Source organism: Pogona vitticeps, chromosome 2 (genome assembly GCF_051106095.1).
Source record: "Pogona vitticeps strain Pit_001003342236 chromosome 2, PviZW2.1, whole genome shotgun sequence".
NCBI lineage: Eukaryota > Metazoa > Chordata > Lepidosauria > Squamata > Agamidae > Pogona > Pogona vitticeps.
In genome coordinates this window covers 259,669,763-259,695,885 of record NC_135784.1, presented here as the reverse complement: position 1 = coordinate 259,695,885, position 26,123 = coordinate 259,669,763, and the positions used below count along the sequence as shown (strand labels likewise).

The 26,123-nt window shown below is 38.1% G+C and overlaps 1 protein-coding gene across 1 annotated transcript in view; it reads right to left on the bottom strand.

Moving 5' to 3' along the window:
- FBXL17 (F-box and leucine rich repeat protein 17) overlaps window positions 1–26,123 on the bottom strand; it is a 242,717-nt gene that overhangs the window by 166,430 nt on the left and 50,164 nt on the right. The window contains exons 5-6 of the mRNA XM_072992481.2: window positions 19,739–19,846; window positions 8,493–8,623 (exon numbers count right to left, since the gene is read on the bottom strand). Of these exons, the coding sequence (XP_072848582.2) occupies window positions 8,493–8,623; window positions 19,739–19,846 (239 nt within the window). The remainder of the gene's footprint in view (window positions 1–8,492; window positions 8,624–19,738; window positions 19,847–26,123) is intronic.

Here is a 26,123-nt window from a genome sequence, read left to right as displayed (position 1 = left end):
ACCCAGACTCGACCTTCAACAAACCACCTCTCGAGGGGGATTGGGCTCGCCACCCCTGTTGCAGGACAATTTGCATGGTAAGGAGTGCCCCCTACGGAAGCCCACTGACAAGGAACGTTTTGGGCTGGCTCCCCCGTTTTGAAGCAGAATTATGTTGTTAATGAAAATGGACAAATAGATAAGAAGTTCAGTGAGTGGGAGAAGTTGATGCCCACAGAAGTTGTGGTCGATACTCCTATGTTAAACGATAATAAAAGCAGTTCCTTTTCTCAAGTTCAGACTACTCCGTTTCCTGCTTATACGGGTCAACCACCTAACACATTTTACGAACATTTTGACACCAGAGCAAAAATCTATTTGCATTTTGCTGCATTACCCCTACTTTTCACAGAAATTACAGATCAAGGAAAAAGCTAAATATGGCACAAACTTGTTGTAGCTATAGGTTAATCTAGCATTAAGTGGGTCAAGTTTCTTTTATGGTTAGTTACACCATATTAACAAGAGGGCACTTATAATGATCACAGAAAGGTGCTCTAGTAGAATGAAATAATGCTAATTGTAAAGTTTCTATCGCACTTCAACATGTTCAGTGACAATGGACAACTTCTCATGGGACAGCTGCAAGGTTAAGCTGCATGAAAGTCAGCTGAACAAATATGGGACTATTAAGTGCTGCTGCAACAAATCTGGAACCAACTAAGAGCTTAAACAAACCTACAGAGTGTCTTTAGCTCAGAGTTCTGGGGATAGGTCCTCTGAGTTAAAATAGTATGACGAACAAGTCAATTTTCTGTTCTTCCAAATACTTCTTAGTCAATTGCATCATGGCAGACACAGCAAATCAAATGGGAGAGGATGGTTTAGAATGAAGAATGTGAGAATTTACATACCCGGCAGAGTTCAGACCACTTCTGGAGAGTAAGGAAGCCAAACAGCAATTTGGTTTACAAAGAAGGTAGAGAGGGTTTAGTTAACAAAGAAGCCAGGGAAGGTGTGTTTGGGCGGCATATAAATTGAATAAATAAATAAATAAATAAATAAATATATTCCTTCACACCAGTGAAGCAATATATATAACATGCAGGTAGGGCTTGCTTTTGGAAGGAGCTGATTACAGTTTAGGTTGGGTCCTGCAGGGCTAATCTCCATATTTTAATCCATCTGAAGAAAGGTCCTTAAAAGGTTACAAGTAATTTTGAAAGTGTTGATAAAACCTTTTTTTTTTCTTGAAGAGATTTGCTGTCAAGTGACAGGTTCAGCTGTTGAAATCCTGCACAGTGTTCCAATGGATGCAATGAATCAGTATAAAAGATACAACAGGTGTTTAGAAGAGCTAATTACCAGGCTTCCTCCCTCACAGAATGCTTTAAGAATAAACTACAGTTTCAGTTCTACATTCTGCCTTAGCATAGTGAGTTGAACTTTTATTCTTTCTTTATTTGTTCACATCAGATGCAACACAGTACAATTAATAAATATATCAAATAATTTTTGCCCAATAACAGGCAACATCAAGAGCATTTCAGGGAGCTAACATAAAATCTTCCATAGTACATGTTGAAGGACATAGAGTACACAACAATACACTTTTTTTGTTTGCTACTTAAAACCATAGAGGGTGCAAAAAGTTTTGATCAGCCATTTATTCTGTGGCATTAACAATCTCTCATATTCAATGACAGAACATTACATCAGGAGATACTGCCATCCTGGGTGTTAGTTCTTTTAAAGATGTATTTGGATTTAAGGAAGGTGTCTTTTGTATGTTCCTTTAATTTATGCTCATTGCTTTATGTCTATTTCTGTAGTATGCTGCTCAGAGTAATGACTTGCCACTAGAGGAGTGGGACAGAATTCAGTCAATAAACAAACACAGCACATAGTCACTGTTGTCGCCTTCTGTTAATGTTCTGATCATAACCACAATATTTAAGCTTCAGCAAAGATGTTGCCATATGTGCTTCAGACCATGTTCCAATATTTGTCAAGCATTGGGCTGTACAATGCAATATTAGAAGACCACAATCAATATTCTTCACAAAATCTTTACAGGAATTCTTAAAATGAAGCAGAACAATTCTACACAGTACCACAGCTGCAAACCTCCCCACTTAATTTTGTCTGGAAGTCATTATTTCAAATAAATGCTTCAGAAATTGCTAAAGAAAACACGAGATTAATATTTGCAAACATTTATGAACACTGTTTCAGTAAAGGCTCCCTACCAGATTTATAAACATTTTCCACTGTCTCCAGATGTGAAGCAACAAAACTGCTTCTAAAATTTTATTTACCAAAATGCTACACATGCTGTATGCATATTTAGAAGAATTTAAACACCTGCTGAGACATTCAGCATAGTTTAGACTGCCCTAATAAGCCATTTAAAAATAAAGTCTGTTAAGGATCCTTTTTATTGCTCAACATCTGTGAAACATGTTTGCTCATCCGGATGAAAAACTAGTTTTCTGCACCCATTAAAAATAATTCAAAGCTATCTTGCATGAACACGTCTTCGCTTTAGGTAAAAATAAATTAATTTTCACTACCCCACACTTGTCTTGAAGTCACAGATGTTTTAAAACAAAACGGCTTTTAATAAAACATGAAGTATCATCAATGGCTCTTTTATTAAAGCAAACTGCTTAAACTCACAGCAGCAAAACACAAGCATATGTATGACAAGCTAGAACACAGTAGAGGTCAGCAACAACTGAAGATGAGAAAATGAATGCAAATACTAGCACATAATAGGAAGCTATGTTGGAAAAATGCACAGGGAATTCAATGGATGATTTTCTCTTATGTTAAGATGATTATTTAGCTAAAACTAAGCCGTGTTATGAAAAAGCATTGAAACAAAAAGTACTGATGACTTACAGCTAGTTACAGCTGTACACTCATGGCAGAATGGGAAAAGAAACACACCAAGGAGAAGTAACTATTGGTTGAAAAGTCTTGGAAACTGCTTTGTGATTTTAGAAATCAGAATAGTTGTGATGATGTCCAAGCTTCCTATCTCTTAAAAAAAATATATGAATGGTTACTTTGTTGCTTTTTTAAAAAAATGCTTCCTGGCTTGTAATATAAAACAAATCCTGCTTTGATTCTCTTTTCATCCACTTCACTTTCACCACAACACCTACAACAGAGTAAGTATGAGGCAACAACTCAACATGTAACATGAACCAGCACTTGAAAAATGTGACATATTTTGACATTCAACCTAAGCTAGCACTGGAAAGATGTAGTGTTGGTGAAGCTAGCTCTCATAGCCCCACTAACTGTAAAAGAAAATAATGTTGTGCCACATGTGAACAATTGTGACGATATGTCGTTAGTTGATGGAGAAAGAAACTAATTGCAAGTAACTATTTATTTGTAACAATTCATTTTAAAACTCTTGTGTTGGGGGGGAGAGAAAGGATTTGTGTGTATTCATTGCATTTGTGAAATAAGTACACAATTAGTGATAATTAAAACTATAAAAAAACAGACTGATATTTAAAAATATTTCTTTCTCAGTTGAACATCATCTTAAAATAAAGAAAAGACTTCTGATCTACAGATCATATTGCAGGATCTTATGGAAAAAGAGCACTCATTAGGATGAAAAAAGCAGTCTTCTACAATTTTTCTTGCATGTTTTACTCTCCCAGTAAGACATCAAAAATAAAATACAGTGAACTATGCAAATCCTTCACTACAAAAAGCTATTAATATTACACACATCAAGCTATATCAAGCATTGGTGTTACTGGACTATCAGAGGCATTTTACAGTTCAGTCTATCATACCGTCCTCAATTTATTTTCATTATCCAGTCCTCAATACAGTATGTTGCACTATGCTGTACAGTGAATAAATATTTCAAATTTGAACTTTAATAAAACACACATTTCCAAATGTATGCAAATCAGGCTGCAATTCTGAAAAGCAAGGCTGGGTACTGTGATATACAATGGAGTTTTATGGGTTACTATTGCTCACCCTAGCTGTAAAGGCAGGAGAACGCAACCAAATAAGAAACAGGTCTATACTATCCTAAAGACTACCATGAAAGTTTATGAATGACAGGATAAGCTTTTGTGAACTTCAAACAACTGAAACGTTAGCAATTACTTTAAGATCCTTTTCTGCAGTTCAAAGGTTATTATTATTATCCCCTCTATAAAGTTTTATAAAGGTTTATTATGCGGTCACAGACGCAATTAGACAAAGATAAAATACAGCATATAAAATAAATACATAATATAATATAAAATCTTACTATAGCGTTTTGCGAATTCTCATGGCTGAAAATAAAAACTTAGCCACTAACTGTGTTATTATTTGATTCTCTCTGGACAACAGAAACTTCAGGTAGCCTTTGGGAGGTAGACCTGTACATTTGCTCATGATTGAAACAAAATATCGAATATGTTAAATCCTATATAAGCTACATTCTTAAATGATGTGCACCAAGGTCTCAATAATTTATTTCCCGCAGGGACAAATCCTTTCACTGTATGGGGTGTTATTAAAACACCCTTTTAAAAGGGCTGAGGGAAAGCAGTTAAATCTAGCCCTTGAAAAGGCAAAGCGATATTTTGGTACTGTAATTCGGTATAAGTAGTTAGCTGCCTGGAGAAGTTAAAATTTAGGCCAAAACACAGTGGTGAACAAGTCCTGTCTGCACAAGCTAGAGAGTACTGAAGGTCTATACAATGGTGCCTCGCATAGCGACGTTAATCCGTTCCAGGATTAACGTCGCTATCCAGAATTGTCGCTAAATGGAAAGAAAAAACCCATAGGAACACATTAAACTCCGTTCAATGCGTTCCTATGGGGGGGGAACTCACCGTTGAGCAAAGATCCCCCATAGCGCCGCCATTTTCGCCGCCTTGGTAAGCGAGGGCAGCGCGCGAAAATGCTGCAGGTGGCCATTTTGTGCACCCAGCAGCCATTTTGGATCAGCTATTTAAAAAAACATCGCAATGCAAAGATTGGTAAGCGAAACGCTTACCGATCATCGCAATGCGATTTTCGGCCATTTAGATCATCGCAGTGCGATCGAATTAGCGATCGCAAAAAATGTGTCGCTATGCGAATTCGTCGTTAAACGGTGCGCTTGTTATGCGAGGCACCATTGTATTTTTGATACGTTAAATAAGTTATTGGCTTAATGCTACCTTGAGGCTGTCTCAGTAAAAAGTCCATAGAGACTTATTCTGTCAATGAATCAAAAGCAAGCAAAGATTTCTCACTTTAAATCAAAAGGAAAGCAAACATGATCATGAATTCAGTTTATTACTTTTCAGTCCTAAACATAATCACCTGTCTCTATATTATTAGTTATCCTTTCCTTCAACAACACATGGAGCCACAGATTTAGGTGCAGAAAAAAATATAAAGGCTCAGAGAAAGTAAGTAGTACTGTCTTCATTAAACTATTTTCAGTCAAAAAGAACTGCAATTAAACTACACATGCAATATTGTGAAATCATGTACTTATTTAAGATTATTTTAAGAAGCAAATTAGCTTAGTTTAAGTTACACTGTGAAAAAATGCACAACCATATTAACCACTGGAGATCACAAAGTCCAGCACGATATCAACACATGTCACTTCCCTTCTCTTACCACTGAAGCACTAGCAGCTTCTCAAAAACCAGCTCCAAAGAATTTCCCAGACCTAGTCCTTTTTTAGGAGAAAACAACCAATCAGTAGGTGTAATCATTAAGGTCATATCTATATCCAGATGAACACATAATAAGCCGAAGAACTCTTTCTGAGAAAAAAGCAAAACAAAACAAAACAGAAACAAAAAGATGCCTGATTCAACCCTGGCATTTGCCAGGCATGGCCCGGAAAGACTCCTGGGGAAAAACACTTCTAATCAAACTATGCAGTATGAAGTGGAATTGACCAACAATTGCACTTTGCATATCAAATGAAAAATGGTTGCTTTTGTTTGTGACATCAATTTGAAAACTGCTCATGTATCCTCAGGTTAAACACAATAGTTTCAGTTCATTCCTCGTATGATTTAAATTACTAATCCTAAAATACTATTTTTCATCCAGCTATATACATAACCTTAATGAGCAATCTTACGCATGTATACTGTTTTCTGTTTCACATTTGCACTTCAGTGCGTGCTTTAGAATTACGTTTTTTCCTAGCCAACCAAATTTGTTCAGCACCAGCTGAAATCCTGTTGTATAGCTGCATGGATGTAACTCAATGTTACATTTGTAGTAGCTGAAGTTGTGCCAAGGCAGAAGTGCTATCCATGAAGAACTTGCATTGGTACATTGTGCAATTTGTCAAAAGGTGAATGGAACAACCAATAGTGCAACTGACTTATGCATTGCTAGGGCAGAACACCTGGCATAACGGCATAACTTTATTTTAGACCTTGATGGACAATATTTCAACAATAGCTGAAGAAACACAACCACAGCATTACCACCATTCTCCTACCATGTTTTAAATAAAACAAGATATGGCAGAACAGTTGAATAAAGCTTATATAATATGTGCAACTAAAGAGAGCAACTAAAATGATGACTGGGCTGGGGCACCTCCCTTATGAGGAAAGGCTATAGTGTTTGGGGCTCTTTAGTCTAGAGAAAAGGAGCCTGACGGGGACATGACTGAGACATATAAAAGTATGCAGGGGATGGATAAAGTGGACAAAGGGAAGCTCTTTTCCCTCTCACACAATAGCAGACCCAGCAGACATCCACTCAAACTGAATATTGGGAGAGTGAGAACAGACAAAAGAAAATATTTCTTTACCCAGTGTGCTATTTAGTCTGTGAAACTCCTTGCCACGGGATGTAGCAATGGTATATGGCCAATATGACTTTAAAAGGGGATGGAACAGATTCTTGGAGGAACAGCCATCGCAGATTACAAGCCAGGATGGGAATGTATAATCTCCAGGCTTAAAAGGAAGGTACTTCAAAATGCCACATACAGGGGAGGGGGATCAGGAGATAGGTATCTAGTTGTCTCGTGTGCTCCCAGAGGTATCTAGTGGGCCACTGAGAGATACAAGAAGCTGGGCTAGATGGGCCCTTGGCTTGATCCAGCAGGGCTCTTCTTATGTTCTTATGTGTTCAGTAAAGCCATGTTGTCTTCTTCAGTCAGTCAATCTTTCTCAGAATGTTTTTGAAATTGTATTATTTCCCAGTACTTTTCTGCTCACTTCTTTTTGTTTAGGGTACAAAATTATTTCATGTCTGCACTATTCTCTTCATTTACTCTTAATTTATTACTTGTAGCATCAAAGTATTTTTTCCCAAATGCCTTCCACCTCCAAATTCTTTATAATTTTTTTTTCTACTGAGCAGAACTTATTTGCATGTTTGCCTTTTCAGCACTAAGGACAGTACTGTACAGAATTCATTTTCAAATACAATTGGTAGTGGGATGAGACCCAACCACATACAATCCTCTCTGCAGTCACCATAATCTACTTGAATGTCCTTTAATCATCCAGTGTTAATGAAATGTATAAAGGGTTCAGTTGGAGAAAAGGAAGATAAAAGTTCAATTGCACAACAAAAACACAGCTTGGATAATACTGGATGTCATGCTCAAAAACAAGCAGTGATTGTCAGTACATACCAGATACTTTGGGGAGATATTACATAATGTATTTCATGACCAGTAAAAGGCTCTTTACCACTGAGATAGGGGGGCTCGTGTTATCAGAGGCTGCTTGGAGATCCTGATTCAAATGGATCAAATTGGGCTCCAACCAACTATACTTTAGTCAGCATGTTTTTGCTTTAGAAAAAACCCTTGTATTCTGGCATAGTCATATCTAAAAAGGCTTCTAGATAAGGACAGGAATTTTTGATTTTCTGGACTACACATATCGTAATTCTCCATTCTGGCACCTTTCAATCACCTCAGTGTGATGCACCTGGTAGAAAGGCCTTAGAAGTCTTAACAAGAACTAGCTCTACCTAGCTTCCTGATCAGAAAGAGAGAGCTCAGCTAGCACTGAGGCAGGAAGAGGAGGCTTGGCTAAAATTTAGCCGAGCTAAACCTCAAAGGCTTCTAATTTAGGACCTTTTTGCTGGGTGCATCACACTGATGCATTTGAAAGGTACCTGAAAAGCAGGAAAAATTCCCAGAATGAAGAATTACAGTATTTGTAGTCCAGAAAATCCAAAAATCCCTCCCCTAGTTTCAAAGTTACAAATGCATCCAATTGTAACCAGTGGGTAATATACATGAAACCTATCTTTCAGGAACAGAATCTACATTTAAAAATTAGACTCACAACATTTTTAAACATCACAAAATATAAATATATACTTTAGACAATTGTCCTCTTGCTTCAAAACAAAATTTCTAATGGGAAATTTCAGTTAAATGAACATTAAATCTAAAATCCCTTTGCTAAATTTGTTATTTCTTTCTACTGGTAATTATTTCTTAATTATATTTAACACAGTAATTTGACTTTGCCTTTCTATAATGATGTTACCTGTCATTTATAATCCAGTTCAGACACAGATTGAGGGAAGTTAGGTTTTTGCATCTCTTTACTATTTCCATCACTGTTTCATTATCCAGTTCTGTGATATGGCGTAGATCCAAACTGGAAAGGTTTCTTAGCTATTAAGATAAATTCAAAGGTAAGTATTATAACTCATATATAAGCACAGAAGTAGTTATAGAATTATTTTCAAGTTGGATTGCTTGAACGACTCTTTGTCCAATAATGTATTTTCTTGTAATTAAAAAAGTACCTTCAAAAATAAATACTTTGCATTTTGATTCTCAAGAAAGTCCACTTCAATTTTAGATTGTTGTTATCCAGAACAATGTCTCTAATTTTCTTATTCACCAATAAACACAGCAGAAATAACTGTAAAAGATTTTTATATATCTAAATTTTGTTTGCAAGCTTTTCAACCCTACCAGCTAATTAAAATAAATTGATCAAGATTACCACACGAAATATGAAAAAATAAATCAGTCAAACTGTAAGATACTTGTGAAAAATTAACTTCCTGTGAAAAAGCTATCAGTCAATAGTTACACAAATAATAATGACACAATAAAAACCTTTATTGGTCTTAAGAGACTAAAACATAACCAAACTAGTTCATTAAGTGCCCCATGCATACAAAATCCAGGAGGTAGGAAAGCAGAAGGACAAACCCTTCAAAGACATTTAATTGAAAATAAGGCTTCGCTTTTTCACAACTGAATTGATGAAATCTGCAATTTTTCCCAGAATGTCAGGCACCTCCACAGATAACATAAAATGGACTTTGTCCATGTCAGATTTTCCCTCCAATTTTAACAGGACCAGTGCCACAAATTTGGAGTGATCACTCTGGTGGAGTGGACAGTGCAGAAATACGTGGGCAAGAGTTTCCAATGCACCCTGTTCGCATGAGCAATGTCTTTGGAGGTACGGGATTCCTTTGAACCTACCACATAGTAAGGCTGCAGGCATGACATGGCACTTGGCTAGGGAGAATGCCCTGCATTTTTGTCGACACTTGAGCAGAGAAAGGAAGGCAGATGGTTTTCCAATCTTAAAGGGAATATGGGAAAACAGTGCTGAGCAAGTCTTACTGGCTGCGTTCCACAGTTCCTGGAATTCAATGTCCAAAATTCTTCTTTTGATCATTTGGAAGTCTTTCTCTTGATTTAGTGAGCCCAAGTAGTCACTATCTAAGGCAATACATTTCAGTTTTTTTAAAGGGCAGTAGACCAAAGGGAGGTTTAAAGTCCAGCAATAGTTGATATAATAAACTATCTGGGTCAGAGTTGTAGAAATGTTTTAGCCAGAATTGAAATGATCTTAGCCAAGCCATTGTTTCCAAGGAGGAAAATCCGGTCTCTAGACAAAGCACCAAGTAGGGAATACAACTTGGTAGCCCTAGCACTTTACGTAAAATTTGAGATTGTATCCGTTCAATTGACCTATCCATGGCATTTAACCAGATTGGGATGCCATATAAAATTTGTAGGATAATTTTGGATTTAAAAACCTGTAAAGCCGTCGGAACATAACTGCTGGAATTCTAATAGAAATGAAGTATTGCCTGACCAGTGAACCTAGCTACATTTATAACCATTTTGACCAGGAATGTTTATAATGGAACAGGATGCCTAGATATTTATACTCTTTAACCTGTTCGCTTTTGTGTCCATACAGATTCCATTGAAGTTGCTTCCACGACTCTGAGAAAACCAAAATTTTGGATTTATTATAATTCAGTTGCATTTTATTTTTGTCCATGTATTCCACAGTTCTGTTAATTAAACATTTCAAATCTGGACAAGAGTGCGAGATGATAACAGCATTGTACGCATAAAGTGATAACGGAACATGATGCGTCCCCAATTTTGGTGGATGACCCTCCACACTGGGTAGAAAGGGGGGTTATAATAATAACAAAACCCTTAAGATAATGTTCTGGTTGTTTTATGAACAACATAATTCTGTGCTAAAAGTTAATATGAATTTAGGTACTTCTATTAACAGAAGCCACTGCAGTCTTCCGATACTCCCCGATTTGGCCCAGAAAGCTAGAAAATTTTAATATAAATATGCAATCAATGAGTGAGGGACAAAGTATGTTACAAAAAGGAAGATGAAAATAAAACTGGCATACATACAAGATTTTTCTACAGAAAAATCAAAAAATTCCTAAAATACAAGCAAACTTTCTGAGCACCACTATGAAATGCAGATATTTAGTCTTCAAGGAACACAAGAGTTGCCTAATGAAACAAAACAGTTCTTATTCCTGGTTGTTAATGCACTATAGCTATCTGTAGCTTCCGTACTTAAAAAAAATTAATTTGGCAACAGTCACATCTGATTTATGTGTTGTGTTTAAATATATCCTTTCTTGACTTCAACTGTTCTAATGAATTTATGTGATTTTAAAGCTTTTACAGTGAGATTGGTTTACATTATTTTATGATTTTTGGCTAAATGTGGTTTTATCAAGTTTTATTCTCTTAACAAGGCTGTAAGCCACCCTAAACACTACGTGTTAATGGAAAGGCGTAAGACTTATATACAAGACTTAACAAATAGCTACTTCCTATCACACACCATTTGTTAGACTTGGTGTGCAAGAGGAAACATCTTAACCAGCATCAATCTGATTCTGATAGTTAGTACAGTACTAACACCAGGCTACTTTGTTGTTAATCTGGCAGGTCAACAAATAGGATTCTGGCCTGTACCTTTTAATAATTACCCATGTTTATGACAAGTTATGATTAAAAGTAACAGGCCAGGTATCTAGTGCAAAAATATGCTATTTATTTTGGAACATCTCCAATGAATCCAACATGAAATAAGAGAGAACTGTTCTTTTATTTTAGAAATAGAGTGTTGCTATGTATTTTATTCTACTCCAGGGGTCTCTAAAGTATGGCCCACGGGCCTTTTTATCTGGCCTGTATGTGCGGGCGGGCAGGCAGACATGAGCGTGGATGTGCATTCATGCGTGCAGGTGGATGGGAGGACAGGCGGGCAGATGGGAGTGCGCACATGTGCATTCCTTCAACCCTTGAAAATATCAAAAACACATTATGTGTGCCTACATGTGAAAAGTCTGGAGACCTCTGTTCTACTCTAACAATTCTGTACACAGTTGTAACAGTGTCTGTGTATACATGAGGTATAGAAAACCACTTGAGAGATTACAATAGAATTTTCATTCCAGCTGAATGCAGGGTACAGAAAATGAACAAACTATGATGTCTAGAATCAAACACATTCAGAGTGAATTTTGCATTCCTCAGAAGAGAGTCAGATGCCAATATTTTATTACTAATTTACTCTTACATAAGAGACATCAAGTAAGTCTTGGCAACAAACTTCTGCTCATTAACAAGGTACATTCTCAGGACTGTTCCCAGGAATTCAGCTAATGCCTGTTAATTAGGGGCAACCTGTCACCATGATTTTTTTTAAACTGAAGCATATATTGGCAATAAGATTCTGGCCAGAGAGCCAGCTGTGTCTTGGGATTACCCTGATACAAATATACCACAGCAAACTGAGGAGGTATTAAAACACAGATAGCACCCTACTGTATTAGCCATGGACATTTATTTCATACAGTATTAATGTTTACCTACAAAAAAGTTACATACACCCGGAGTACACATAACCCCCTCCTGCCCTCAGAAATATTTTTGAGGGCAATCTCCAAAAATTGTTTCCAATTGAAGACAGTATTTAAGACCCCTTTCTCCCTTCAAATTATTCATGATATACCCTGGAGGCTTTTACTACCTTTAAGTAATACTGACATTTTAATTAAAATGTACTGTTTCAGTGTGATAAAACAATGATCCGAACATCCATTAGTGAGTTAAGTTTAAAATTAGACATTCACATGAGTGCACTTCTGATATTGTATGACCAGTCAAAACACTATTCCATTAAGCCCTTACTGATAGGGGAGGGCAGTTCCATAAAAAGTTATAATTTTGAATGAATTCTTGAAACAGGACATAGTTGGCAGAGCCGTAGTAGACAGTATAGGCTTACTGTGCGTCAAAGTTGAAAGAGGTTAAATAAGAGCTTTCAAAGTTCTAATTTTACTTTAAAAACACCTTCCCACACCTGTGATCTCATTTTGCTACCATTTGCTTTTGCAGCTCATAGCAAATTCAGTAATATTTTTCTTCAAATGTTTTTCTTCAAATGGAAGTATTTTGTAGAAACCACCCAAACTTTTTACTATTACTTTGGGTAACTAATGAGACTCAATGAGGTGAATGAAGTTTACTTCTGGGCAAAACAGTAGATTGGGACTTTAAGTCACTTAAACAAAAGCACACAAAGGAGAATAGAGGAGAAACTATGAAAGAGTGGGCAGTCAAGAGGAGTGGAGACAGAGACAGACAGAGAGTGGAGCATACAGAAAAAGCTTCTCTCGAATATTTTATGGCTGCTGGGTTATGAAGAAACTCTTCCCCCTACCTTAATTTCTTTCTTGTCTTCTCAGATATTTGGAAAGAGCAAGCCAATGTTGTACTTCAGTGAGCCCCATTTAGCTTAATAAGTCATATTCTCAAGGTGTAATTTAGCTTGAAGTTCTGCACCTATGAACTCAGCAGGAAGTCCCTCTGAGATAAGTAGAATTTATTTATGGGCAAGACATCATATTAGGACTGCAGTTTTATCACAGGAACAAGTGTTAACTGGACTCAAGTGGAGTTTCTTCTGACTATGCTGGTAGCTAGGATCACTTGCCAACGAAGTATTCAGAAACACTCTCTTCTTGGGTTCATAACACATAAGTGCAAGGAACACTTCAAATGAAATCTTGTGCAAGCCAATTTGAATTCAGTGAGACTTATTTCCAGGTATATATGATATTATACTCTAAACATCCCAGTGATACCTTCTATTGTAAATTGGGGCATATACTGTATTGTGAAACTTCTGTTTTAAAAAGCCAGAAAATTCAATCATTTAAAAAAACAACTTTGATTTACAAATGTGGGCACTCCTTTTATAACCATGATTCAAACTGCTAAAAAATAGTCTAACATTGCCTTGGAATATCATGCCTGTGTTGCCAGCAGGGGACACAAGGCATACTAGGGGAATCCTTTAGAATGATAACCTGAACAGAGAATCTCAGATTCTAGTAATTTTGCATGGACATTAAGGCTCTTCCAGCCTGATCTCTGTAGGCACCATAGTAAGTCAGTAGAATCTCAAGAACAGAAACTGCAAGATGCCTGAAAGAAAGCTTGCAATGTTCTGCAAAGCTATAATGATGCACTGCTCACCTGGCAGCAATGGCATACAATTCTACACAGAATCAGGATCAAAACTTTCATGATAGGGGACTTAAAGGGGTATGAAGAAGCATGGATGGGACAGCCAGAGTGACTAAATGAATAATCTGTTTCTACTAGTAACATGCTGATGCAAAAGGCACCTGGATAAAATTCTACTTTTAACTGCCTCATATTGTTCAGAAATCAGCTTGATTTTCTGTTAAACTTGTTGACCTCACTGGGCACAGGGACAGCTCTAGGCCTCCTGTTCTCTACAGCTATTACTGGCAAGTATTGTTGTCTCTCTTGGAAGACTAAGGACACTTTGACACCTTTTTCATCAGGAACTATCAGAACTTTACTGAACCTACCAAAAAAACCCCACATTTTATTTTTCATTGAATTAATTCACCAACTGATTTGCAGAGAAAGGTCTCCTTCTTTACCTTTCTGCAGAATATCTTCTTTGAAGTTCCAAGGCATTGATATGGATCATTCTATCAGTAATATCCTTAACAATGCAATGTAAGAAGTAATAATTAATGCTGCAGATGGGGAAAGTACCTTTTGTGGCCTACATCAGAAGTTCTCTGATAACTTGGGGGGGGGGTAACATCTTTCTACAAAAGGAAAGACATGAGCCTTACCTTTGTGTCTAAACTATAGTAAGAATTCTAATCTTTATTTATATATTTAATCCATTGTCCAAATAGCCTATAGATTTCTTATTACTTTACCCAATCTCTATAATCTATGAGCTCACATTAACATTCAGAGAAATATGTGATTCAGCCCTCCTGGGGTTATTCAACATCAGAATGCAAGTAGAAAATGCAAGCTTGAATGCATACTACAAAGTTCTATACACATGAAAAGAACAGTATACTAGGAGGTGATGTATTCACTCTGCCATGCTAATTTTCTATGGGCATGAAAATTTCCAAAGTACAGAAGTAAAGTACAGAAGCAAATTTCTTTGCCCTATGCAGTATATATGCAGACTGTTATATTACAGACCCAGTTTAGGGTTGTAGTCCAGTTTTAGACTGTAGTCTAGTTTTATAATATATTAATGTCTCTTACAACATAAAAAAGCAAACAGTCCATTTAAATTGTTTGGGCAGTTCTCACAGGCTTGGGCAACCGGCTCATGATAAATAACATGAACTCAAGACTTACATCAAAATAGACAGTGCCCAAATACGAAAATTGTGGGTTTTTTTCCCCAAAGAACCAAACTAATAGGGAATAGGAAACTATTATTATTGGAAACAACATGTAAGGACATTGTACGGTACAGATAAAATAATTCCAAACTCATCCAGGATACAAAAAGCAGATAATAAAAAGACAATACATAAAAAGATATCGAATAAAAAGAAGAAGAATGTTGATCAGCTTTATAATGTCCTATACTTGTCAGAATTGCTGGAATGTAATGTAGGAAACTTTAAGAATGGATCCTGGTGCTCCCTGTGTTGGAAAGTTCAAGAGAACGATAGGGAGTGATGACATCCTGTCTGAGCTCCAGAAAGGCTCTGTCTTCAGTTGCACCAGTATTTCTCCATACCCACCCACTCCATATTAATGCCCAGAGCTAATACAGTAAATGAGGTTATGTTTGGCTCTAACTATCTCTACATATCCTGTAGAGGTGTGTATATGTGTTAAAAATATGACTAGACAATTCTAGTCTGGCAATCTTAATAGGAAGGCATTCATTATGTATTTATGGGCCCTTCTTACAAAAAGACAGGGTAAAATTAGGATTAACAGAAAAAATGAGAGCAAAAGATTTCTATAGAATTGGGTGATTAACAAATGGAAGACAGAATCTATTCAAAGAAACTACTTTAACTGTCAAACAAATATGTACATGATGTTAATCATCTCAGAGTGAATTTCACATAGAAAATTATTGTCTACTTGAACTATTTAAATTAATGAATAGAGAGATTCAAAAATGAGAAAGGGAGTTAAATTAAAATTTCCCCTGGTCATAAGGGTTTTGCTAAAAGAATGTTCCCGTCTTCATACTGAATTAAGACTGTCCAATAAAGATATCTGAGATAAAGACGGAGGATATTTTCTGAATTTTAGTAAGCAATACAGCAATTGAAAACAACAATTTGGTGAAAGCTGTTCTCCATTTAATTACAGTGGTGCCTCACATTACGACGTTAATTCGTTCCAGCGAAATTGCTGTAGAACGAAAACGTCGTAATGCGAAATAAAAAAGCCCATAGAAACGCATTAAAACCCAATTAATGCGTTCCTATGGGCTTGAAACTTACTGTCCAGCGAAGATCCTCCATAGCGCGGCCATTTTTGCTGCCCGTGCAGCGAGGAATCCCTCCCAGAAAAGAACGGGTAGCCATTTTTTTTACCCAGCGGCCATTTTGAAACCGCCAATCAGCTGGCCGAAAATCATCATTTTGCGAGAATCAGTTCCCGAAGTAGGGAACCGATCATCACAAAGTGAAAAAAACCCATTTAAAACATTGTAAAGCGATCGCTGTTGCGATCGCAAAAAGTTCATCGTGATGCAATTTCGTCATTAAATGGGACGGTCGTCTTGCGAGGCACCACTGTATTACCGGTTACTGTTTCAATGGCCCTTCACTATCACTATACATGCAGCCACAAAGGTTACTGAAAGGCCATTATGCTTTAGCAGAGGACAAAAAAGATCAGCTGACAAGACAACATGATGAACCAGGACATCTTTCTTTAAAAAAAAAACTGCCAAGAGCACATGAACATCAACCACTGATTCAGTTTGTGAAAAGCATGGAAGACAGACAGTATTTTCACTATACATTGTCTCATACATATTTTATTTTAAATTAAGAGAAATCTTCCTACAGTCAGTGAATTGTGGAGGTTACGTGGAAAGATATGGTCAATAAAGTGCCAAGGCTATTAGGTAAACTATACTGTTATTTTTAAATCTGCTTACTAAACCTTGGCAGCATAGTGAGAAATACCTCTGCCACTTGAGCTACAAACTAAAGAGGAAAATACAATTGAGCAATATGGTTGACAGACAGTAGAAGCAACCTTGCCCACTGGTTTCAAAAATAACCCTAGAATTTCTTTCTGCCTTTGATGAAGAAGGTTTCTGTTAACTATATTGATAGGAAGTATCCAAAGTGCTGGCTGCACATAGACTGCTTCTTGCCAAAGAAATTTTTTCCAGCCTCCAACTACTGGCTCCAGAATAGAGGTTCTATGGTGGTGAAAACAAAAAAGAAAAAATGAAAGCCTCTGAACAGTTCTCTTAAAACTGGAAAATGAGCCAATACAGTTCAATGTAGACCAACACATAAGGGACAAAGAATACATAAACTGACAGGTTTTGAACTTGGGGTGAGTAGAGATGGGCACGAAAAACAGTTTCATGGTTCAACCCAGTTCAGCACAGCAGATGTCCCACAGGTGCCGCGCATTCCCCTCTCCCGGCCCCTCTGTATCCTTACCCATTCTCCAGGTGAAGTGCTTTTCCCTACCTGTTTCCTCAGTGTGACTGTCCACTAACCAATCGCAGTGCATGTTTTCCCCCTCCAATAGCCACGCACTCAAAGGCAGCGTTGTGGACTTCCCTGACCCACCTTGTCGTCTGAGTGGGGAGCTATGAGAGGAGGCAGAGAGGGAAGCATGCTTTGCCCAGGGAATGGACAAGTACACAGAGGAGGCAGGGGGTGGGAGTGCACGGCACCCACAGAACACTGGTGCAGGTGCAGCACTGACATGGACCGAACTGCCACGCTATAGTTTATGTTCATTTCTAGTGGCGACTAATCAGAAAAAGGATCTTAGGTGTGTGGCAAAACCAAAGTAACATTACTAAAATCCAGTTTGCAGGTGATATAGCTAATTCAGCTAGGACCCAATAAGAAAAAAAATGGTACCACCAAGATCATAATGTCATTATTGCAACGTTAAGATATTCCATAGTTGGAATACTACTGTAAAATGAAAAGTAGCAAAGTGATCAAGGGCTGAAGTAACTCTCTTATAAGGTAAGGTTACAACATGTGTGGCATTCTAACTGGGGGGGAGAGAGATAAAGAAGCATGGTAGAAATGCCTAAAAATATCCACAGTGTAGAGAAAACAGATTAGACGTTGTCCTCCCTGATAACATTAGACACTGGTATCATCCAATGACAGGAGATCTCTGACAAAAGGACATGATTTCCTCACACTGTATGCTGTCAATCTATGGAATTCAATACACAAAATGTAGTGGATGGCTTTAAAAAAGAATTAGACAAATTCACAAATCATAAGACTACTAAGAACTACAGTACTATTATTCATGAAGCATTGCCACTATTGCAGGCTTTATGCCTCTGAATACCAGCTGCTTGTCAAGATGCTCTGTAATCACGCCCTGTTTGCATGTTTCCCATATATGTCTAGTTAACCACTGTCAGAACAAAAATTATGGGTTGCCAAGTCTTCACTCTGATCCTGTAAGGCTTTTCTTATGCTTCTAATATGACTGGACACCACTCTCTCTCATCTTCTTTGCAAGACACCTGTGTTGCCTTCCATGCTAATTCCAACTGCTGTTCAATCATATAGGACAGTAAATATGCTGTAAAGAAACATTGTGTGTTTTCCCACAGAAATTTACTGTGTTACAAAACTATTCCATTGTATTTCATAAATTGACTTGTTAAACTGATCAGGTTCAAAGTTGCAATTAACAGATTGCAGGTGACTATCTCTAGGAAGTATAAGTCAACTATCATGCATCTGGACATTATATAAGATAAAGGTTCCCCTTGACATTTAGTCCAGTCATGTCCAACTCTAGGGGGCGGTGCTCATCCCCGTTTCCAAGCCGTAGAGCCAGCGTTTGTCCGTAGACAGTTTCCGTGGTCACGTGGCCAGGGCGACTAGACATGGAACCTTCCCACCGTGGTGGTATCTATTTATCTACTCACATTTTTACATGCTTTCGAACTGCTAGGTTGCCAGGATCTGGGACAAGCGACGGGAGCTCACTCCGTCGCGTGGATTCGATCTTACGACTGCTGGTCTTCCGACCTTGCAACACAGAGGCTTCTGCGGTTTAACCCGCAGCAGCACCACGTCCCTATAGACATTATATACTTGTTTGTAAATAAGGAGAAAACTGGAAGATAAATTAAAAAATAGTAGCACCAATGTCAATCAATTTAGGCCATTAAAAATTCTAATCCACATTTTCCAGAAAAAAATCCATTTCTGTATCTTGATAAACAATTTTTTCTTGATACACTGAATTTTTGTACTGACAGTATGGTTGGATTCAAATGTCTCCTTTGTACAGAAATATATTTCTGCTCTCTTGGCCTCCCAAAAATTATGAGTTACTACCCTATCACTGCAGTTTGCATATCCCAATGCCATGCCATTCTAGATTATCCCTTATGTCTAAGCAAATTTTGATTAACGGAAGGTCAGTGAGGAAGAGGAAATCAGTTATACAACCAAAATTCCCAATAATTCTCCAGATGTAATCACATTTCCTTAATGCAACAATAGCCAGAATCCAGTTGTGCAACTTTACTTCACATAAGTGTGATGACATCATCAGCTGTGGCCATTTGGAGGGAATTAAACATTTCCTCCTCCTCCTCCTCCCAGCTACCATTTTCAAGGACCCTTTCAACCTAGGTTCAAATTCCTCATTCAGTCATGAAAATTCACCAGAGGTGAGGTGGCAATAGTAAACCACTCCTTGAATGTTTCATGTAACTCAAACCCCTGATAAGATCACTGTAAACTGGAGGAGACAACAGCAGATCAGAACAACAACAGAAGCTACTATTCATCAGTATTTTAACTTAATAAACTGCCTCATTTATAAATTGTCTGCTATATCAAAAATAACTGGAAAATGTCTATCATGTAGGAATACCCCGGTTAGAACAACAGGAAATGTTAATACTGTACTTACATTAGTGAGATGTATGACTCCTTTAGATGTAACAGAACAGCCCATAAACCCAACATATTGCAGCTCAGGACAGTGTTCAGCAAATGCTTTAACAGACTGATCTGTTACCTGCATAAAAACAGGAAAAAAACAATTAAAGGTGAGTATGTATACTCAAGTACAACTACTACAGGAGAGGTAACTTCATTCAGTTATTCCTTTTGTCTTAACTGCATGGCGAAGTGTGCCTCAAAGGTATTTGAGTAAAAAATAAACAAGATGTAAAAGCCTTCCCTCCTCTAGCAATTGACAAGTAATGACAACAAAAATACACTGTATCTGGATATGAAACAAAACAAAAATAGGTCACTTTTGTTTCATATCCAGACTGTATTTTTAAATTTTATTTAATTTTCTATAAAAACAAAAGTACAGTGGACCCTCGACTTACAGACGGCTCGACTTACAGACTTTTCGAGTTACAGACTTCTCTGGCTGCAAAATTTAGATTCGACTTGCAGCCAGAGAATCGACTTACAGACCAGAAAAAACCCAAAATGGAACAAAAATAGAATAAAAACCACTGGTTATGGGATTAATCGGTTTTCAATGCATTGTAGGTCAATGGAGATTCGACCTACAGACTTTTCGACTTGCAGCCACCATTCCAATACGGATTAATTCCTTAAGTAGAGGGTCCACTGTACATAACTTTCGTTTTTGTAGAACATTAAATCATACCCCAAAGAAGCATCCTACCTCTGTCCACTTTCTGAACATTCAAAATAGCTTCAAGGTATCCATTTAACTACTAGAATATCAAGATGTGTTTCTTCTCTACCAGTATGCTATATCATCCTGCATCACACAAATTATTTGTAAACGACAGTATTCATAATGCAAAGTATGGACTAAGAAGAAAAGACTAACAAAGGCTTGTAACTTTGTGAAGAAAAAACTTGTAGCCACTAAGACCACATTCAAATTCTCACTAAAGAGACTACACAAAAAGATACCACCACAACAAAACAGTACTATCAAAATGTTCAGGAACCAAATAAATTATATGCTGGCTAATCAAAGGTACTGAAACAAAATTAATTCAGTGAAAACTTATCCTAGAGCTTATACAAATTCAGACCATAATCCTGTTGTTGCTGTAGTTTACTTCAAATAAAAGAAAATGAAAAAAGGGAACAGAAAAAGCACAAAAAGTTAACAACTAAGTGATCCAATTGTATATACCATTTTAAAGAAGATAATTCATGAAGAAATCAATATGACTACATATTCAAATAGCTGAGAAATAAATGGCACTTGCTCTAAATTTACAGAGGTATTAATAGATGCGACCAACAGCAACCTCAAAAAGAGAAATGTATATTAAAAAGATGAAGATGATATTAAATACACAGCAGCGTCCAAAACAAACTTAGGGAACGAAAGAAAATTATGTTTCAAACAGTGCAGAAGGGGGAAAACATAGAGACAACCCACAATGCATTTAATGTGCATAGAGGGATCAAGGAGATAGCAAACATATTCAGAAGACAATAATGTTCAATGTTGTATTCTCAAAGGCTTTCACAGCCGGGATCTGATGGTTGTTGTGGGTTTTTCGGGCTCTTTGGCCGTGTTCTGAAGGTTGTTCTTCCTGACGTTTCACCAGTCTCTGTGGCCAACATCTTCAGAGGACTGGAGTAGGAACTCTGTCCATGCTCTGTTGCTGTTTGTTGGATAGTCGATTATTTATAGCTGTGGGAACAGCTTTTGTCCTTTTCAGGAGATAGGGTGATGATGGTGATCCGCATGTTTTTGTTGTGGATGTATTGTTGTGATAAGGGGGAGAGATTATCTGTCACTGTGACTGAGGCATGTCATTAGCTGGCCTTTTTTGTGCAATGATCCCTGGTCTTCCTGGCTGGGTAGAGTTTGCTGACCTTTCGCAGGCTGTATTCTTCAGTGATGGAAGCCAGGCCTTGTTAAGTTTTAGACTTCCCTCTTTTTTGTTAAAGCTCTGCTGGTGTTTATGGATTTCAATGGCTTCCCTGTGCAGTCTAACATAATGATTGCTGGTGTTGTCCAGTACTTCAGTATTCTGAAATAGAATTTCATGTCCAGCTTGTTTTAGGGCGTGTTCAGCTACTGCTGATTTTTCCGGGTTTTTTAGTTTGCAGTGTCTCTCATGTTCTTTGATTCTGATGTGAATGCTGCATTTTGTGGTTCCAATATATACCTGTCCACAACTGCAAGGTATCTGGTATACTCCTGCAGTGGTGAGGGGGTACCCTTTGTCCTTTGCTGATCGTAACATTTGTTGTATTTTTGTGGTAGGTCTGAATACTGTTTGTAGGTTATGTTTTTTTAAACTTTCCCCATGCGGTCCGTGACCCCTTTGATTTATGGCAGAAATACTTTATTTGTGGGTGGCTGTTTTTCCTCTTCAGTTTGGTGTTGTTTTTCTTGGTTTGATGGCTCTTTTGATTTCGTTCTTGGAATAGCCATTCGCCTGTAGGGCCCAATTCAGATGGTTAAGTTTGGTGCTGAGAAACTGAGCTTCACAGTTCTGATTTGCACCATCTACCAGTGTTTTGATTATGCCTCTTTTTTGTCGTGGGTGGTAGTTGGAGTTGGACCCACGACAAAAAAGAGGTATAAAAAAAGAGACTGGTGAAACTTCAGGAAGAACAACCTTCAGAACACGGCCAAAGAGCCTGAAAAACCCACAACAACCAATGTTCAATGTTCACTGTTTGATAGACACTAATAATTTTCTGATGCTTCACATCAAACATTAAGCCAGTGTGGAGTAAGGACATTAAAAAACTGTTTATAGATAACAGACAAACCAAATGTAGTGTACTTCATGTAAGTAAAGAAATTGGAAACATGGTGGAACTCCCAGACTTAGTAATCTTTCTGCAGGCGTATAAAAGTTAATAGAAAATTATGACTTCTACAAAGAAAATGGCAAGGACTACAAAGAGTATACCACAGAATTTACACATACAAAAAAGGGACAATGTTTCCTCTAATTCTCGGCCCCACTCAGCAGGGCTCTGGCCCTTGCACACATGACATCACCCCACAGTGCAGAGTTCCACCACAACCGGAACCAAAGGGCCTGAAAACCATCTCTGTGGGTATGCAGAGGAGGTGGGGTTACATGCACACAGGTGCATACCTTAGAAGGACCCTTGGTGCATGTATATCCAAATTAGATTCAGGGGAAATTTTACAACCAGAAAAATACTTTCCTGCCTATATTTACATGGGGGGAGAGAAAATGAAAGAGCCTTTGACAAACGCCTTAATACAACAGGTGTTAGTGTAACTGGCAACTTTTACGGGTAAGAAAAAGCTGCAGTGAAAGCTGAAAATGAGATGACAGATGGCATAGAGATACAGTGGTGCCTCGCTAGACAGTTATCCCGCATGACAGTTTTTTCGCTAGACATTGGCTTTTTGCAATCGCTATAGTGGTTCACAAAACAGTGATTCCTATGGGGGAATTTTGCTGGACAATGTTTGGTCCCTGCTTCGCAAACCGATTTTTGCAAGACGACGATTTTGACAGCTCCCTCCACGCTCGCAAACAGGTGTTTTCGTGACCTAAACTTCACAAGACAGCGATTTAAACAGCTGATCGGTGGTTCACAAAGTGACTTTCCTATGGCCAATCTTCGCTAGACAACGACGATTCTTCCCCATTGGAACGCATTAAACAGGTTTCAATGTATTCCAATGGGGAAATGCTTTTCGCTAGGCACTGATGTCACTAAACAGCGATTTCAGTGGAACGGATTATCATCGTCTAGCGAGGCACCACTGTACGAACATCAGAACAAGGAAGTAACTGTTGCCACTGCTTTTTAGTTGTGCTCTGAGAATATCTTTGGAGAAGAATTTGCTGACTGAAACTATAGTGTCATTGTAGAAGAAATTATCAACATCACAAAATACACATGGCACAATGTTATTAGCTGATAGTTTTGATACAGGCGTACCTCGGTTTATGAAATTAATGCGTCCTCCGGGACGTCACGTAATGCAGAAATTTCGTAAACCGAAATGCAGATTCTGCTAGGAATGGGGGCAGCACTAGAAACCTCCAGGCACAATGCATCCTGGGGAAACCCTTTCGTACAGCGGGGGTGGGGGAGAGAAAAACATAAACCAGGACATTATTTTCTATGGATTTTGGTTTGTAAACCAAAAATTTGTAAACCGAGGCGTTCGTAAACCAAGGTACCGCTGTAGTTTGAAAAGCTTAGTGACATAGTGAAGTATACAGTGAATATAAACAAAAAGTAAATAATATAAACAAGTTGATGGTAATCACAGAATCACAGACTAATTGAGTATAAACCCCTGCTCAATTCAAACTCTGTCAGCGTTCTGACTCCTGTCCTCTGAAGATGCCGGCCACAGAGACTGGTGAAACGTTAGGCAGAAAAACCTTAAGAACTTGGCCAAACAGCCCGGAAAACCCACAACAACTATCAGATCATGAAAGCCTTCGAGAATACAATATACTGTACTTATACTCAAGATCACCTCTATATTCCAACTTACCTGCCTTTTCTCAAAGCACCACTTAATACATTATGCTTTTAAAGTATATAGGTAAAAAAGGTAAAGGTACCCCTTGACAATTTTTGTCCAGTCGTGTCCGACTCTAGGGGGCGGCGCTCATCCCGCTCTTCAAGCCATAGAGCCAGCGTTTGTCCGAAGATAATCTTTCCGTGGTCACATGGCCAGTGTGATTTAGACACGGAACGCTGTTTACCTTCCCACCGAGGTGGTCCCTATTTATCTACTCGTATTTGCATGCTTTCGAACCGCTAGGTTGGCGGGAGCTGGGACAAGCGACGGGTGCTCATTCCGTTGCGTGGATTCGATCTTACGACTGCCGGATCTTCTGACCCTGCAGCACAGGCTTCTGCGGTTTAGCCCACAGCGCCACCACGTCCCTTTAAAGTATATACATTAAGCATTTTATAAATAAAACTAAAATATATTTTTATATATGACTTAAATAAATTCTAAATGTTTTAAAGTGTAATAACAACAGCAGCCAGCATCTTACTGCAAGTTACAGCGTGAATTGACCCTTTGACTCTAAGGAATTCACCACAGTGTTGACGTATCATTCAAAAGCTGATTCAAATGGTCTATAGTAGGATACTGACCACTGAATCCCAAATGTAACTATGTGAAATTTGAGATTCTGGGCTCAGTTGTAAATTCTTTTGCTGATAACCAGCAGTAAAAATACAAACCACCAGATTAGTACAATCTGTAAAGAAAATAGTGAAAAATTCCTTAGTCAACATCTTGTTAGCATTCCTTATCACACTAATTTAAAAAATTAATGTATTTTTACCGATGAAATACAGCACATAGTTGGAGATATTTTAATTCGGTAGTGCCAAATGAAGTGCCAGGGGATTTTCCTAGATATTCAAATGTATCATCATTATATCCCCTGACTCTGGTTTGAGAGATTCTAACTGACTGGATTTATATTTTGAACACTGAGTTGTGTTAATGATGGCACTGACTGCAAAAAATCTTCCCGAAGGCTGGCAATTCAGTATTTTCCCTTGGACCAAAACGCAGTGTGCTAACTTTTTTTATTATTTTATCAAAATATTTAACACCACCAATTTCATGATCATTCAATTCTTCCACAACTACAAATATATTATCCATCATCTTGTGATGAACAACTGAGAACTTCATAAAAAAATATGGATTCAATGTTCCCTACAGGCTCCACATTTAAGGCAGTTATTGCTCTCTATTCAAGTGCAACTTCCTTCCAGAAGTCAACAATCAGATTTTATTGAAATTAGAAAGAACCGAAACAGCTAGCTAGCTAGCAAGCTAGCTAGCTTGCTTGCTTGCTAGCTAGCTAGCCTCCCTGCCTGCCTGCTTGCTTGCTTGCTTTGTGTTGTTCCTGGTGCCCCTAGCCAATGATCCACTTTCGCCCTGCACACCCTAGAAGGCCTACGAAAGACTCCAGCACCCAGGAAGGTGTAGACAAGGAAGGGCAAGCTCCAGGAACCACAAGATGATGGGATACTCCTGGGTGAGGAGGCAGAGGCTGAGCCTGGCTGGCAGGGGAAAAATGAGGACAAGAGGAAGGGGGATGGTAAAACTCAGTAAACACAGTGGGGATGAAGGATTAAAAGTGGGAAAAAGCAGAAAAGAACCTGGACCCTATCTTTGTGCCATCAGGTATGTACACTACACCCAAGAGCAGAACTCTGAGAGGGGCGTTGGTGGAATATCCAGGGGCTAAGGGGAGGGGACGTGGCAAGGGAGTTCCAATCTTTAGCCCACCAGCATCCCCACGTCTGTCAGCCGCCTTCTGCAGACCTCAGTGACTGGTGAGGCATCT